The sequence below is a fragment of the Ptychodera flava genome, chromosome 14, assembly GCF_041260155.1.
Source record: "Ptychodera flava strain L36383 chromosome 14, AS_Pfla_20210202, whole genome shotgun sequence".
NCBI lineage: Eukaryota > Metazoa > Hemichordata > Enteropneusta > Ptychoderidae > Ptychodera > Ptychodera flava.
The window spans coordinates 17,721,381-17,738,833 of record NC_091941.1 but is presented as its reverse complement, the minus strand read 5'-3'; the positions used below and the strand labels follow the sequence as shown (position 1 = coordinate 17,738,833).

At 38.5% G+C, this 17,453-nt stretch overlaps 1 protein-coding gene across 1 annotated transcript in view; it reads right to left on the bottom strand.

Annotated features, from left to right (window-relative positions):
• LOC139149588 (alpha-actinin-like) overlaps window positions 1-17,453 on the bottom strand; it is a 59,976-nt gene that overhangs the window by 32,932 nt on the left and 9,591 nt on the right. Inside the window, exon 2 of the mRNA XM_070721415.1 lies at window positions 4,149-4,383. Within this exon, the coding sequence (XP_070577516.1) occupies window positions 4,149-4,383 (235 nt within the window). The remainder of the gene's footprint in view (window positions 1-4,148; window positions 4,384-17,453) is intronic.

Here is a 17,453-nt window from a genome sequence, read left to right as displayed (position 1 = left end):
ACTAAAGTTTAAATGACAATCGACATGCTAACCAGTGACATGTACATTGAAATGACGGATAGCCATACACGGGATATCATTTAAAGACTTGGGTGATGTTGATGTATTTTGCTAAATTGACTCATAATTAGTTAATTAAGCACCGGATATAAACGACTCAGGGAAAATTTATCTGGAATATAGACTGTGAGGTCATATCATACAGAAAGATGGAAAACTTGATTTTTGGAATTTCACTGTAACACTCAATTTTTTCATATTACATGCAAGATGCCAGGCCACTGCATATGCCTGTTCGAGGTCTGCCCTCTGACTGATAAGATAAGTATGCCCTGTGCTGTGCTTCGGTGAAAAATTGCTGATATATCGCTGCGGATCCAGGTATCATTCAGGTACATGTATAGCAACAAATTTTCCTCTGTAATGAAGCCACCCATTGCTTTGGAAGCCTGCTGTAATGACTGCATTGGCTATCTAATAAAAAGTTGGAAATCATCAAAATGACGGATTAAGTTTCCCGTTGCTGCACAATTTACAACAATTCAGAGGCAGCATGTGCTACGTCAACTGGCAGTTTACATACATCATTGATTTTTGGCATGATCAGATACAGGCACTTTTGGACTCCTGCCAGCAAAAAATTTTCATACCTATCGCAACGATCACCAAAAAAATTCAAAGGTTCCCATTTCAATGTATCATGTCCACTGTTTACAATGTGAGTTCTGCATGCCTTGATAATCTGTCTTCAAGCTTACAACCCATGCATTATATTGATTTACTTTTTGTTTAATGCAAAACTTTTCAAAGGATAAAAATGTCAATTACAGGTCAACTTATTGTGTGTCTTGGTTCCAAAGGCCGTGAAAGTTACAGGTATAGATAAAGTAATAGGTCATCTATGTCATAAATATATGCTTGGATCAATCTGCCCGGTACGTGTTAAAGAATCTGAGCAATTCTAATGCCCTGGCTTCAACGAGTCAAACAGGATGTAACTGACCTTTGCCCTCCCATGATGCACAGCGACTTTCACTTGAGGGCATGAATAACTGCAAGAGCAACAACAGACCATTATTCAATGCTCTCCTGAACAGTGGTAATGGCAAATGTACACAAATTTGTCATGTTGTCACGCTTCAGAGAATATGCAATAGAATAATTTGATGTTATTCTTGAAGCAAACAATTTCATTTTAATTTCGTTCACATCACATCCCTGACCCTGCCAGCCGATTCATTTTGAACTACTATTCTGCATTTCTACAAACATTTTATCAAAAATATCATTATCTAATTTTGATATTGCTTCCACTAAAACCTTGTTACCTAATTTTTTGCTCCCTTTAGAAAACCTTTGTGAAAATTGTCGGAAAACGATGAAAGCTTCTGAATATCATATGATTTCTTGACTATTCAAGTCTTTTAAATTCAATGTGATGCAAATGCAATAAATTTTCAATTATTCAAATAATCCATTGACAGCAACCCTACTCAAACACTAGTTTTTTAGGAGCTTTTACCCTTGGGCCACAATAATTTTTGATCAACTGTGATGGCATTATTATCAAATGAGCCATTTTTCAAACATGGCTACCTATGCCCGCACTCCTGACAACGACACCTGTCACATATGATAACCTCTTACGTCAAAAACTTGTGAGCATTAAGAGATTTCTATCACCAAGGGTCACGTCAACACTAGTCTAGCCTCACTTCCCGATCATGACATTTTTTTCTCCACTGTTTTAATAATCTTGCACTTTGTGTATAATATCTATGGAGAGTACACATCACATCGTGTCATTGTCATTATGATGTTGAATGAACAAACATCAGAGTAAATGAACTGAACATTCGCTATTGTTGCCAAGGGAGAGTGATCCATCAGATGGGCAGACATGTATTGTTAACCTTTGAAACAGCCCATAATACAAAACACATAGTTAAAGGACAATAAAAGATTTCAAGTGTACTCAGTCGATGAATCACCACGATGCAAATGAACAACAGAATTATTCATTCAGGAAAATAATATTTTTTGTCCAATTCATGAATGAGACTTGAATATTAATTTGTTGTAGGTATTACTAGACATATTGTTTTCAGAGAGAATGGCGGTCGATATGAGTATATGTGTTTGAGTGACAGAACTCTTTGTGTTTTGAAGGTACTGCTCTGGCCAAGCCCTATTTTTGTGCTGCACTTTCCATGTTCCTGAGAAAATAATCTACTTAGCTTCGTAATTGATGATTATTACTGGAACATATGAGTGAACCTAAAGCTTGCAACCTATGGACAGCCCGCATGTTCTGATCCATATCCTAGCTGTGTTACCCATAAGAGAGCTGCCACCCCCTCCCCCCAAACATGATCACACATTTGTTTCAAACTGACAAGTATTAAAACATAAATCAAGAAATGGAAATCATAATTCATATGACTCACACCCCCCAGAAAACACTGATCACTAATAATAGATTTTTATCACGCAATGACCTATCATATGCTGAGACTCAATTATTTTCTTGTTATGGTGTTCATTTATCACGGGGAGTTGATGATAATTTTGGAGATGGTATCTTGAAGCCAGATACACATCTTGGTGGGAAAGTAAAGAGAGGATTGACGCAGAACTAAATGATGGAGCCTTTCCTAACAGGCAAATAATCATTTAATAAACCAAAACCTATATATCAGGGAAATTTTTTGAACAGCCATACATGCCCATAGTGGGCAGGTATCCTCAATACAGAGATAAAAATTTGATTGATTAAGTATATTATATGGCTTGAACATTTATCCATGATAGATCAGGAGTTCTGATCCTAGTGGTGAAAACACGGATAGGTTTCCCAGTGCTGCTACATTCATGACAATAACTGCAAATTTATTTGAAATTTTCCGATTGCTCATTTTTCTTTAAACTGGCTTATTTATTATCAAAAGTTGCTTTATGGGTTATTTCAAAGGCAGACGTGTGTGTCTTTTCCCTTGCAAAAAATATCTAGAAGTGGAGTTGCAAATGGTACTGCCTCTTCAATGGCAAATCACAATCCAGTATTTGTACGCATAACATGGCAGAATTGCTAGAAAGAGTAAACTTTGTACATGACCTGCAGAATGGTGTCAAAAAAGTAATGGCCATCTTGACTGTGTCCACCTACACTGCGATGAACGTTTCCCTTTATCGCTTACTTTTTAAACATAACTTCACATCCTGGAACCAAGACACAAACCTCTCCCTCCCTCCTTCCCTCCCTCCCTCCCACCCTCCCTCCCAAGTAGTTTGATAAATCTACCAAACCCTACATTTTCTTGCCCAGGGTAGTGTTAATAACACACTGCTGTTGGCCAGGCTAAAACCATTCAGCCGTTACCGGTAGGAAGGGGAAGTTTTTTATTCGTAAATGCAACACTTCTACTGATATCTACAGTGCAAGGATGTACCTGCCAATCATATCAGTTAACATGGGATACAACTCATGCACTGCAAATACATGCTTCTAAAACATTAAAATCTAGGTTTCAAGGAAAACATTACTCATTTCCAGTGGTGCTGAAATGCCATTAGTAAAGCATGCTTTGTTACTTCTTCCAATGGGCGTGATGAGTAAGTATCCCCTCCAGTATCAGGAGGAACTGTTCTTACATGATGAGATGGAATGCTGGCTATGTTGCACAAACTCTCTTTCAAGATTTGAAGACTCTCTGTTGTAGCACCCTAAACCTTGTACATGCCATGACTTGCGATGCAGTCAGGCAGTAGCAGTCATTCCGGTTAAAGGTCTCTACATAGGATGATACATTGGATTTTCAAACCTTGAAAGGAGTTACCTGATTTTATAATTTCTCTATGTTCAGGCAAGTAACTACTACTCTAAGGATGACATTTTGCCCCACAGCCCTAAGCTGTGCACCCACATCATCTTGAGAAAGTGGTTTGTCCTGCTATGCAGATGTAGCAGGGTCAAACCAACGACAGTGCACAAGACAGGGGTGTACAGCTCAAGGGATGAGGGTTCATCCATGCGTTTAGATAAATTGCTTAACAGCATATAGCAGCTAGCTATATGAATGATATTGGGAAAGGGGGTCCTTTGACCAACTGGACGGGGACACTTACTCCGGAGATTCCCAATGCCTTACCTTCAGCACCAATGGAAATCAGTTTGACTCCTTTCTTCTGGATGAAATCCAGTGCTTTGTTGACGTTTGCAATCTTGTGAAACCTCATTTTGCCCCTGTCGGGCTTGGGGAGGCGCTCTCCTGAAATGACTTCCAGCAGCAACATCAGTTTCAAGCCATTTTGAAAGTCCTCCTCAATATTCTCGATCTGTGTGCCAGCTTTTCGCAAGTGAGAATTGCACCATGCTGTAAAAGTCTGTCAGAGACGTGACCATAAGAAGGAAGAAGAGAAAACAGAAAATTAGGAAATTGGTTTTTGCAGTATAACTTATAGTGGGTACACAGTATGCCAACATATGGTGTAATTTATACGTTCACAAATCTGGAGGTGTGAATTTCAACTTTCATCTTCTAATTTTTCTACATGTACTCACCGGTGATCTACGACCAAAACTATCTATAATCTGAAACTTGATATTGATTTTTTATCCCTTTCACCCCAGTTTCCCTCTCATGAGGTCCAACTTTACCATAGAAAACAATGGATTGGTTCAAACCATGGTGGTAAAAGGGTTAATGCTTTCATTGATATTTCCCGGACATGAAGGTCCAACTTTGCCATGTAGAAGATAATTTTGTCTCAAAATAAGACGTGAAAGGGTTCAGGTAGTTGTTGGACAAAATTCTACATCTTTAGACTTCTCCCAAGACTGCATGCTCATTTTTCTTTTTTAAGATCACAACTGAGTTATGCACAATGAAGTTTCAAAGAATTCCAGAAAGTTCTGATCGAAGCCAGGCCCATGTCTGGACTAATTTTTGACTTCCAGTAGGATCAAGATTATGCAATGTCGGAACAACCTAAGTGGGCAAACTGCCTGAAAGCTAATTCAATGGATGAACACACTTGATATTTGGATTACAATAAAAAAAGTTGGAAGTAATTTTTCTACTTCCTCCCTCCCTTTACTTCTTTATTTCTGCAACACAGCACATAAAAACTCTGGCGCCTAGGCAATAAACTCTCCAAACACAATCTGATGACTTCTCCAGTCACTGATTTATAAAGAAAACATTTTTTCAGAGTGGTGGAACCGTGTCCTTGTTGATTCTTCTGAGGTTTAGAGCTGGAAGCTGCGAATTCCAGGCATGCCTTGGCACTGTTTTGGCACAGCTGACAGAGTAAACACCGGTACAAAAGGGAGCATGTTGGCACTCTGAATTGGGGACTTGGGTGTTGTTGTACATGCTGCGCACATGAACCCTACCATTGTTTTGTGTGCTGACCTTTGACTGAACAGGTCAACACTTGTGGCGTTCTGGAACACTGCTAGATTTGCCACTAATTTCATTACTGGCATAAATATTTCCCCTAAAGTTGCTGCAAAATTATCACTCTATCTCAAAATTAGGCCTATTCAACATTCCTTTGCATCCAGGCTTTTTACTATCTCTGCCTATTGTCTGTGGTCACTTCAGACGACGTCATCCAATGTTACTTCTGCTTTCACTCCATGGCGGATCACATAACCGAGTGTGTTGTGTATTGTGCTCTGAAGGCTCAAACTGAGAAGCCATTGTCAGTAAACATTAGCAGAAATCGGATCCCCCTTCTCTCCATTCTGCTACTGAATAAATCATACACTGGACACGTTGACTTTAAGCTCTCCATCTATACACACTCTATAAACAGAAGACATGGGTTTTTTTCTTTCTTCTTTTCACCAAGCATCACTGGGGACAAACTACAGGTCTCTTGTTCTCTCACAACTGTTCTTTGTGCCTGAATGTTGACACAACTCACAGTTTGGGCTAATTCTGTGTCCCTAATACCAGGGATCTACAAAGCCTGGCCTGTTGAAACGACATTTCTACTGGTAGAGAGGCCTTGTTTGTCTTTTCTGTATTTCTGCATTTCCATTTGAAGCTGATGAAGCCAGAGAAGAGGACACCAGACAACTTTCATGCAGCCACCTACCCACATCCCTGATTTCCATGGCAACCAAGCATTGATTTATTTTCCTTCTATGCTAATTTCGGTATTTCAAACATTACGTCATTTTCTGAGAAAATTACTCATTGAGTCCCTTCTCTCATGAATTTGGGACAAGATCCATTTGGATTTGAGTAAAACAGACAGACAAATTTCAAGACTATATTCAGTGCTGGATACAATTTCATGCCTCTAAGCATCTACTACAGCTACTGATGAAATTGGAACGCATCCAAACTGATCTCTTGCTTATTTTCTCCCCTGTCTTTGCATTTGACCTAGATTTGTAACTGCATGGGTCATCTCATTGATTCTGATATCATTTGATGGACAGACCTTTGTCAATACATTAAAATTCTCACACGCTTTACAAGACACCGAGGTAAACATTACCTTCAAGTGTATGTATGATACCTAGACATGATTTGATTAAAACCTCTTTGCAATGATGAGCCAGATGACGATGAAACACGGTCTTGAAGCAGTAATAGCAGAACAGATTCTATTCAATTTTTTAGTGTTTTGGACTTGAAACTAAATGACTTCCATAAAAGAGACTTCCTTTCTCCATTTCAGATGAATAAACTTTGATGCGGCCTCAGTCACATTTATTACACTGTCTATAAAAGATATCATATCGATCCTTAAGAACAGGAAGGAGAATGTCATTATCTTTGATTTCAGTGAACCTGCAAGGGCTAAAAAACATTTACGTTGAGGGCATCTGGACGTTCAGATTTTGAGTAAAGATTCTTTGATGGTCATCATCTAGTAGATCATGTAGCCACTTGATAATTATGATACCTTGCCAAATCTATGTCTGATAAGATATGCGTATTATCTCTTCCTCGGCATTTCCTAGGCTATCAATACTGAGCAAGGCTACTCCAAGTACAAATTTCGATTATGAATTTTTTTTCTGTTATGGATTACATTGATTTCTCATTCCGTCTTCTGTACAGACATAAATAAAATTCTTTGAAGAAGGGCCACAGCTGAATAGGACTATTAGGATTGACCTTCACATAAGAATTCATTGAGGACACTTGACACGATCTAACCCTTGGGGGTAAGTGGCATTACTGTCTGTCTTGATTACCTAGCTGGTGACAAATTAAACCAAATAGATGGACAACGTTTCTAATTTCAACATAAATTGCGAAGAAATTAAGGACTTTGTAAATTCCTTCTTTGTACAAAGTCTGGCTTTGCGACTGGTAGAATTCAAGTTAAATGTGACTAATAAAATTCATTAAGGAGGTTTCCTGTGTTTGTACTCTAAATTCTAAAAGATATACATTTATACATCTCTGAAGGAGGATATTTCCTATTTCTATTTTAGCCTTGTTCAAACAGTCATGTCACTAACTATGGAAAGATCATTTCCTAAACTGACACATGAAGTGATGAGGTTATGAATAAACAATGACGTGAAAAGATTTAAGAAGGAAAATGATTTGTTTGTCAATTAATAAAGCAATTTCCCATTTTCACATCATCCACACTTCATGCAAATGACCAACAGATTAATATTTGCACTGTCATTAAGGAGGCTTAATCCTATGGTTGCCATCTGAGAATCAAAACCGATAAGTGTAACAGCTTGTGAAGGAGGCGTTTCCTAGTCCCATAGCGGTTATCTCAGACTTAATGATCTCGAACTTGACATCTTCAAGTGAGATATATTTACAATTCAAGTATTTGACCCCTAACGCAAACATTAGCTTCTGGTTTTACTCCTCATTGGCATGGAACTGGCACATTCCATTCATAATGACACTGCAGTCCAGATGTTCCGAAGCGGCGGCCATTTTTGTTTTCATGCTGAAGTCATCAACAGTCCATGGATGTACAGCAAGGGGCAACAATGAAAGTCAAATATTTGAAGACTGTGGTGTCAGCAGTGTGTGCAAATAAGTACTTCAGTATGGGTGCGGGGAAATCCACAGAAAGGACGACTGATTTCAACCATATGTCAGGGCTCGAAATAATACCTGTCTGCCTGTCCCGGACAAGTGAAATTTGGCCTGGGACAAGTAGTTTTGAAAAGTACTTGTCCAAGTTGACAGGTAGATTTTTTCAGCCTGCAACCAGTATTTCAACCTATTGACTACAGCAAATATTCATAAGTTTAAATTTATGTACCTTTTAAAATTTTGAAAATCATTGTTTGGATATTTACCTGTCAGAAAAAAGTAAAAGAAAGTTCGATAATATCTAATCACTGTTTACAGGAGTCAGCCATGTTGATTTATCTAAGGTCACGTCTCAAATCTCTTAGATTGGGAGATTCTCAGAGCCATCTCGACACGGATGGCGTTGTTACGCCATTTTGCATACAACACAGACATGAGTTTGTTGCACTTTCCCAGATTCACTTGTTGGTTCTGTCAAAAACTCCCTATCAAAACTAATTAAAAATGGCATTCAATTTCTCTGACATTGTCTCAGGTGAGTTGAAATTAGTATAGTTTCTTAGAATAAATTATGCCATTTTGGACAGGTACTTTTCTCACTGGGACAGGCACTTTTATTTTGACTTGTCCAGTGGACAGGTGGTTGAAAAAAGTATTTCGAGCCCTGTATGTTCTGGCGTGCATTCATCTGAACATTCTATTTTTAAGGCAGTTCAAACACGACATATTTTTAGTTATGTGTGCATACCCTTCAATTTCCAGATTTAAGGAAAGAAGGTGAAGGGTTTTCAGTTTGTTGACATAAATACATGCATAAATATTTGCAGGTCTATCTAACCTTGACACAACTAAACAGAGGGGACGGAGACTTGATATTAGGTTTTTTCTTGATTACGTAAGACTTTTTCATATTTGATATATACAGTGCCATAATACCACACCATACTGAAACATGTTCAACCTTGCTAAATCAATGTGACTGTTTGTACAGGGAAATCTGATAAAAAAGTCTTTTTTTTTATTTACAGGTACAATTGGCACTTTGTTATTTTTTGTGGCATTTTTCCAATTTTGATAACGGCTTATCTTTACAGAATTTCAAGTCTTAAAATTTGTCTTATAAAATCAGATATAATGTTTATACTTAGATATACAAATCTGACGAGTAATTGTTTGGGCAGTCAATACACTTTCGCAAACTGTAGTGGAAATATCATCACAGCTGAAAATGGACAATCTGAACAGCATTTCACAATACAAAATTTTGACAAATTTTGATTTGTAAAATCTACAGCTTTGGCCAACTAAAGTTCATTCTATGAGACACCTCTTCCAGGGAAGAACTAAAAGAGAAATAGTTTCTGAAGACCTTGACTGCCAATGTATATTGAAGATTTTCTTACAATATATCTTGCACTGCTGTGGTTTGGTCAGATCACACTTTTCCTATATGTATGTTAAAGTTGTAGTGGTTCAATCAACACCATTTCTATGAATATGATGAGTCAATTCCCACTTTGCCTGTAGACATTCACAATATGGTATGTGAAAGACCTTAAAATTTTATTGGCAATGTTTCTCCTGCAGAAGCCAAAATGGCTGTGATGATGATACACATGCCCCCTTTCAACTCTGACCTCTCTTGCTGATCAGGTCAAAATTGCATGAAAGAGTATAATATCAAGTTCATGACCTCTCCTTTGTTGAGCACAGCTTTCTATTTATAAGCTTTCTCTGCTTTTGGAAGGAAATGATCTTACAATGCTCTGGGATGGTTACAGTCACATACGTAACAAAATTCCTGTAATCTCCAAATAAACTCATATATTTATAGATTTTTTTTTTTGAGCCTTTGAAAGAAATGACGCTGCTTTGATACTTAGGCACACCAGAGCCGATTATCATGGCACATATGTGAAAAAATTCCTGTGGTCTAAATCATGATTCATATTCAAACAGTTTATATCAGTTGTCTGAAAGCTGCTCTATTTATAGAGATTTCATAATTCATGAAAGTCTTACACCAAACAAATCAGGCAGACTTCTCGCAACTAAAAAAAACTTGGCAGCTTTTTCAGTACTTCAATATGTGTTTTTCACCTAGACTTGGCCAACGGACTGCCAACTAATGCAGTAGCCTCCAACCCTGGGACAAAACCTCAACTCTGACCCCAGAACAAATATAGCCATACCAACTGGCCTGACTGTGTAAAGGGACTCCACTCGTGCCAGCCATTTGCATGATATAGGAGACGGAGCACATTGTGGACCACATAATTAGCTGAAAATTCTTCATCACCTAGTCATATGTAGACAGTCCCAGCTGATTAACACTATTGATACCAGACGGGACATGGACATATGAAGATTGCAGAAACTGATGAACACAGTATGTGAATGACATTTTTGTGCTCGTATATCAGTGACAAAGGTCCCAGGTGAAGCGATATCAATGATAATGTTAATTCCCTTTACACCAATATACAGAGTGACAAAATACAATATGAAAATAAATCTCAATGTCAAGTACTATCTGTAATTCATTTCATTGCCTGAACAGCAAAGGTGAGATATGTTTGCCCTGTGAAGAATATACATATGGTGTGTGTATATATCTTTATGATAAAATAGTTAACAACAAACAGGGATTTTATATCTTTCAAAAAATTTTGATATCACAATATCAGTGTTCTCCCCAGGCCATTTTAGCGTAGCGGTCCCGCTACGCTTTCGCCTCTCCCGCTACGCTTTGATTCTCCCCGCTACGCTTAAAATATTCCCGCCATCCTTTAGTTCACACGCTAGCGCTCTGCGTAGCTACCAGCTGTTGCATGCATTGTCTACACATTAGCGCTCACAGCAACTTTCAACCTGGTGAAAGAGTGGAAGGTGTGAAGTATGGTATGCGTCCGATAACTTGTCCGTAAGTGTTGAGAGGAACGTTAAAACAATAGAAGAATCGGCTAGGTTGTTCACAAGTTTTCATTCTACAACGACTATTACGACCAACAAAGACCTTTAGTCGGTATACATCGAGGACAAGTATTCACAGAGTTAGGCGGTGTAGCACTAGCGGGGCCTTTGATCACATTCCCATGCTTTGATCAACGAAATGGACCGCAAAAGAAACAAAAGAAGCAGTTGACTAGTGAGGTTGATTATGATTTTACAACGATGATCTTTTTTTTTTGTCCGAGTACGATCACAATCGCGATCGAGTTCACATTGCATAAATTCCAATATGGCGGCGGCCATGTTGGCCGACGTGTTTATAACGTGTTGACATTGATCCTGGCGTCGCGTGTGGTTCCACTCTGACACGTTCTCTGAAAGATTTTACACCTGATTTTCGAGTGATTCTAGTCGTACTTAGTTCATGTCTTGTGATCATTTTGGTGGTATTTTTAAAATCAAGAATCGAACGACGATGTTCAGTGGGCACACAGTCCACACAGTCAGTGGCAGTGGTAGTTACGCGGGGGGGGGGGGGGGGGGGGGGGGGGGGGGGGGGTGTCGGTGGCTGAAATTGATCCCCGTGATGAAACATTATTCGCGGTGTTTGTCGTTCAAAAATGATATAAAAATCAATTACATTTGAATTGTGTAAAGCTTAAACTTATGAATTTTCCTCTTTGTTGGCAATTTTTGACAATTTTATTAGCAATATATGTATTAATGAAACTCCAACCAGACGAACCATTTCTTGCTTTCAATCTGAACTTGCCGTTACAGTTTTTTAATACTTCTATTTTAATTGCAATTGTACTATACTGTGCAGTGTGATGATTTATTTAAGTGTAATAAAGAGTTTCCATGATGTTCATATTGCATACTTGTGTGTTACCATTGCATTTTGTTGTGAATGTACATGAATGCATGGGTGCATGTGCAAGCTTATATCCATATGCAAATATAATTAATGATATTCAAATGATTATGCAAATTAGCCGCTACGCTTTGTTTGATCCTGGGGAGAACACTGCAATATCGAAAAGTCATCTGGAACCTTTTTTAAATGCTAGACAGAATCATCCCTGGTGTAAAGTTTAAAGAGTGCTAACAGCTGATATTGTTTGGGGGGGGGGGGTGACCTCCCGATGGCTTCCATGCTACATAAGGTCACATTGTTCTATTCTTAGAGGTATGTCCGAGGAATTTCAGATATTGGGGTCCACTGGCAGGGTATCTACCACGGCAAGCCTCAGAGAGGTTGCACAGAAATAATACTGAAGAAGAAAATCTGCCAAGCATAAAACAAATGTGGTGACACCATCTTATGGCTGTACAATATTCAGTTTTCAAGATCAAATTTGCAACGCTGCAAAAATACAATTTTTGGATAGACTGTTTTATCTTAAACAGTGCGCTATTCTCAACAACTTGTTATGGCGGGGTTCATCGGGCAGATGCTTGGCAAGTAAGGGGCTCTGATGGATACCATGCATAGTATACAGTGCAACAACTCCCCACTGGGTTCTCTGTTTATGAAAAAAATTTGTACAAACGATCAGAAACTGTATATTTGCATTGAGTATATATAAGCACAGTTCAGATAGGCATAAATGTGCCTTTGTCTACTGTGCAAGGATTTGTGTGATTCATTATGACTGTAAAATTTTTGACAAAAGTAAGACTTACAGATAAGTTTTTGGAATACTTCTGGCTGAGTAAATATTCAAAATAAAAATTTTAGTATCTCAAATCCACAGAAATTTGAATTACACTTCAAAAACACGTATCTAACTTACACCTTTCTACAAACGGAAGTTACATCATGGGTGGTCACTACCCCTACGAAAATGTCACACTGAAGTTTGTGGTGTCCAGTTAAAAGGAAACCCAACATCACAGAACAACACCTCCATAGGGAACTCTAGTAAGAGGTGGGATTCCCGCGGGATTCCCATCTTTCAAGAAGAACTGTCTCCTATCTTGGAATACGGCCAATGACAGGACTGATACTGGCCGCCGTCCAAGTAGGCCATGCACTCATCCAAAGACAACAACACACAGCATGACAAGAGCTCTTGAGAATTGGTTGCCCTTATCACACAGACCTATCATCATGTCAAGCTGACTGGAGTGCAGAGTAGAGAAAATACCTGTTCTGCTTAATCCTCTTCCTAAATGTGATTACAGCTCACAAATAACCAGGTAGAATTCAGTTGAAAGTACGCTCAATCTTTGATGAACTTTTAGTATACACTTTGAGCACCAGTTCTGTTTGCTTTGACAAGTCATTTACTCCATTTCCATCATAAAGTATGAATAATTACCAAATTATATTTTATTTGTAATGAATCAAACGATCTGACTTTGGCTGTTTTGAACATATCTGTATTGAATTTCTGGAGATGTCCGTAGAAAGTAGATAGACATTCAACAATATTGAACTTGAATTTCAGAGAACCAAGTAGCAGGCACAGCAGATCAAATCAAATCAAATCAAATCAAAGTGTTTTTTACAAGTGTATGTCACATCACATTACTGGATACTGAGATTTCAAAATGATTCACGGAAATTTTTATACATTGATTCTGGTAGCTGGTTCATCACTCGTAAACTTTGCGAATGTGTTCAATTACAATACTATATTTATATCTGCCACACCTACAAAAGCTCATCCCACTGTATTATGGGCATCACTACAAAAGATTGGAATGTTATGTGGTCTGTTACATCAATGATATCTAATGTTATGCCCACTTTTCCTGTATAACGCTATTCTACAGGGTACCCTGGGTAATTCTCAGACTGTTTGCCTTTCCTTATATGGTCTTTATGTCACTTATTCAAAATGTTCCTGATTCACATAATCCTAGTTTGAGACAAAGACAATACATTTTTATCATTTTCTTCCTCCAAAACAAAGGCCTCATTTTCTCTACTACATGTATTTAAAAATATATGCAACACCCTGCCACTGGGTTACTGCAATGAGAATGAGCTCTTTGGTATTATCATTTACAAAATAATACTGTCATAACTGTGAGGAAGACAACAGTACATGTACCTTCACTGAATTGAAAAACTGATCAATTTTAAGATGATTAATTAAACCATCCTGCAGCCATTTCAGATAAATCATCAACCTAACAGATGAAGGTCAGGGTTATACCAAATAGATTTATGGCATAAAAGGGGCACTTCACAGGAGGTACATATGGCCGTCAATAAAATATTATTTATTCCTTTCCAAAAGATATATGGTTTGACAAGCATGTCTGTCCTCAAACAGTGAATTGTGTCAGCACCATTCTTTGGCCTTTCTGAGTAGTTCAAAGTCACTGAAAAATAGTCCAAAAATGATTGGGTTTCTACGATACGTTGATCCACACAGGATGGGCTTGAAAGAGTGTTTTGTTTAGAAATACTAGCACTTTCCTTTACAGTCTAATGGCTAAATACATATTGGGCATTTTCATATCTGTTAGAGGTGTAGCACATGGCATTTTTTAGTGAACTTTGTACACATTTGTATCACTGGCGATCGTGTTGAGTCAACATCCTAAACCACAGAAATAATCAGTCTCCATACAAAGATATAACCTTCAATAATGTTTAAAGCCTGACTTTAATACTACAATTCATATAACACACTCTAGTATTTATTCGTATAGTATAACCATTATGAGTTTGAAAATCTTATGATACTGATTCATTGTCAGTTGAGCATATTTACGCCCCTTGGATCATGCACTATAGAGATTGTACCACACACGAAGTCTCAACCTGTCCTCTGCATTTATTGAAATCTGTTACCTTTATCAAGTTGTGACATCATCCCTGTAACTGCAGCCAGTGCTGAATTTCTTTTGTTTTGAAGACAAAAATGTCAAAACAAATACCTTAAACACACAGCCAATAAATCATCCATGAACTGAGGCGTGGAACGTACTCTGTTCTGCATTTCATGTGCATGCTGTTAAACGGTAATATAACAATGTTTTCTTATTGTTTGGTGTATTTTGTTGTCAGAGGTGCATTTAACAGACTAAAGGAAGGGTCAATATTTAAATTAATAAATCACCCCTTGCTATGCATATCAATTCTGCAGCAACTCTACACACACATTGTTTTTCATACAGTGAGAAAGACATGCAATGGTGAACAGAACATTTACTGTGTGAATTCTAAGGAACTGAACGAAACGCAGTCTTCCAAAAAGTCATTTTTCACTTGCTATGAAACTAGGATGATGTAACCTACAAACTACAATCATCACCCCCACCCAACTACAAAATTCATTCTGCATTGCACGTCTGACTGTCAAAGTCTCAACTGCCATCTTGAGTGAATATGCATTCCCCAGTTTTTTACTGTATTGTGCCCAGGAGGTATACCTATGCTTCAAAAACCATGTGTTGTTGGGTAAATATCATTGAGCATCACGTAACACACAACCTCTTTTTCACATCAGGAGAGATGAAGTTTCGGGCACACAGGTGGAGGTCGAAGGTCACAGTATTACACATCATTCACCTTTGCTGTGTATACACAACAGAAACTTCCAAAGGTAGGACAGAAGTACTCATAGGCACATTGAAAATTACTGGGCTGTAAAACTCTTTAGCATGAATAGCGTTCAACTCAACTTCCTCCACACTTGAAAGTTTACATGATAGGGGATTATACTCTAGAAGGAGCTTTCTCTCTCTAGAATGACAGATTGAACCCGCCTGATATACACTAATCCACACAAAGTCAAGATCTGCTGACATATAACGGGAGGAACCTCCCCCAGGGCTCCCTATTTGGATGAACTGACCCAGTATCTATTCAGCTGCCTGTGGGTCAGACACTTTGGTTCCTTTGAGCGTAATTCACCGATACACAGGCTTTCTGACGGACTCTTGATCCATTGTGACACTTTTGATAATTATTTCATCGTTGCTGAAAGACAGAGCACGTCCGCTTCATGGAGTCTGCTTTCAAGCTCAGTGAATCTGGATAAGAACAGACATCACTTTCCGAATGCCGTGACTGCCGTGTTGGAACGGTGACTGAGAAAGAGGGTGCTCTGATGTATCTCAGTACCTGCAGTGAGTCCCTTAGATGACCCCAACCCCCCATAAAATTCTGCCCTATACTTTCTGTGAAATGGGAGAACCAGACATTTATACAAATCTATTCATATCTAGATCAGATCAAATCATCATCTCCTTATGTCAGAAACAGACAAATACCAAGTTCACAGATTGTCTTGGCACTTAGTACATGAACCAAAGCATATCACTGGCTAGCGACAGGCAATGTTTTACATATCACAAATTGAACACTCACAAACCAGGGAATTGATTTGAAACCAGCTGCTGTTGACCACTTGAAACAAAAAGAGAAACAAATTGCATAAAAAATACCTGACATACTTTGGTACTTTTATCAGTGACTAAAACACCATCGGAAATTTCCTGATTCTGTTTGATATATAAATCTGGAAACTGATACCATACAGATGTGACAGATGATAATATGAATATAATTTTCCTCGACTGGGCTGCTGTCCCCTTTCAAATCTTGGCCATATTGGGTAAACACAAAAACTTGTGGACAGGTCGTACCGTCCAGTGTCCAGTAATAATAGCCCCACGCAACAAATCAATCTGACACATCTGACTTCTCTTCCTCTTCTGTAAAAGTTCAAAATGACCTTAAATGGTATGAAAGTTTACCTGTCCCCGCAACTGGGCAACATGGAACAATACCGCTATAAACTCTCAAAATAAATGTTCCTCACAGGTGACCGAACACTCTGCAAACTAAGTATCTGAACAACAGATTGCAAACTTCCTTCTCTGTGTCGGCCAGACAACACCACTCTATTGCTTGGGATATGCACAGGTATTTTCCCCTCACCTGCCCGAGACACTTAAACCTACAGTGTATTGTCAGCAGATTCCTTTCACATACTTTTGAGCTGACGTGAGGTTTTAGGTAGGCGATTCCCTGCCCAGACACTGCCCAACAGGCAAACAACTTGACTGCACCATCCCCCAACCCTTTCCACAAATGAATACAAAACACCACACGGTGGCTTCTTCTGTCTTTATTGTGTCAACAGGAAGCTTCATCAGCTCATCCATGAATTCATGGAATTCCGTCTCTTTTGTGTTGGCTATCACTCACTGTCCTTCATGCAACTTGAATTTGGTCAGAATTTTCTCTCATTCACACCACAGACCTACATACAATTCTTAAAAGAGGCAATGCATCTCTCCTGTTGATTTGGTCTGCAATTTAACACAGGAGTAAGTTTTGTAGAACTAGAAGACAATATCCCACCTTTGTTTACTCATACTTCTGACCTTCTCAGAAATTTTTATTTTACATGCCCATTGCAAAAGAAAGACCAACTCATGGTTTTCAAAGAAACAAAATCCTTCCTGAACAAGGGACGTCCAAAATTCTGTATTTTA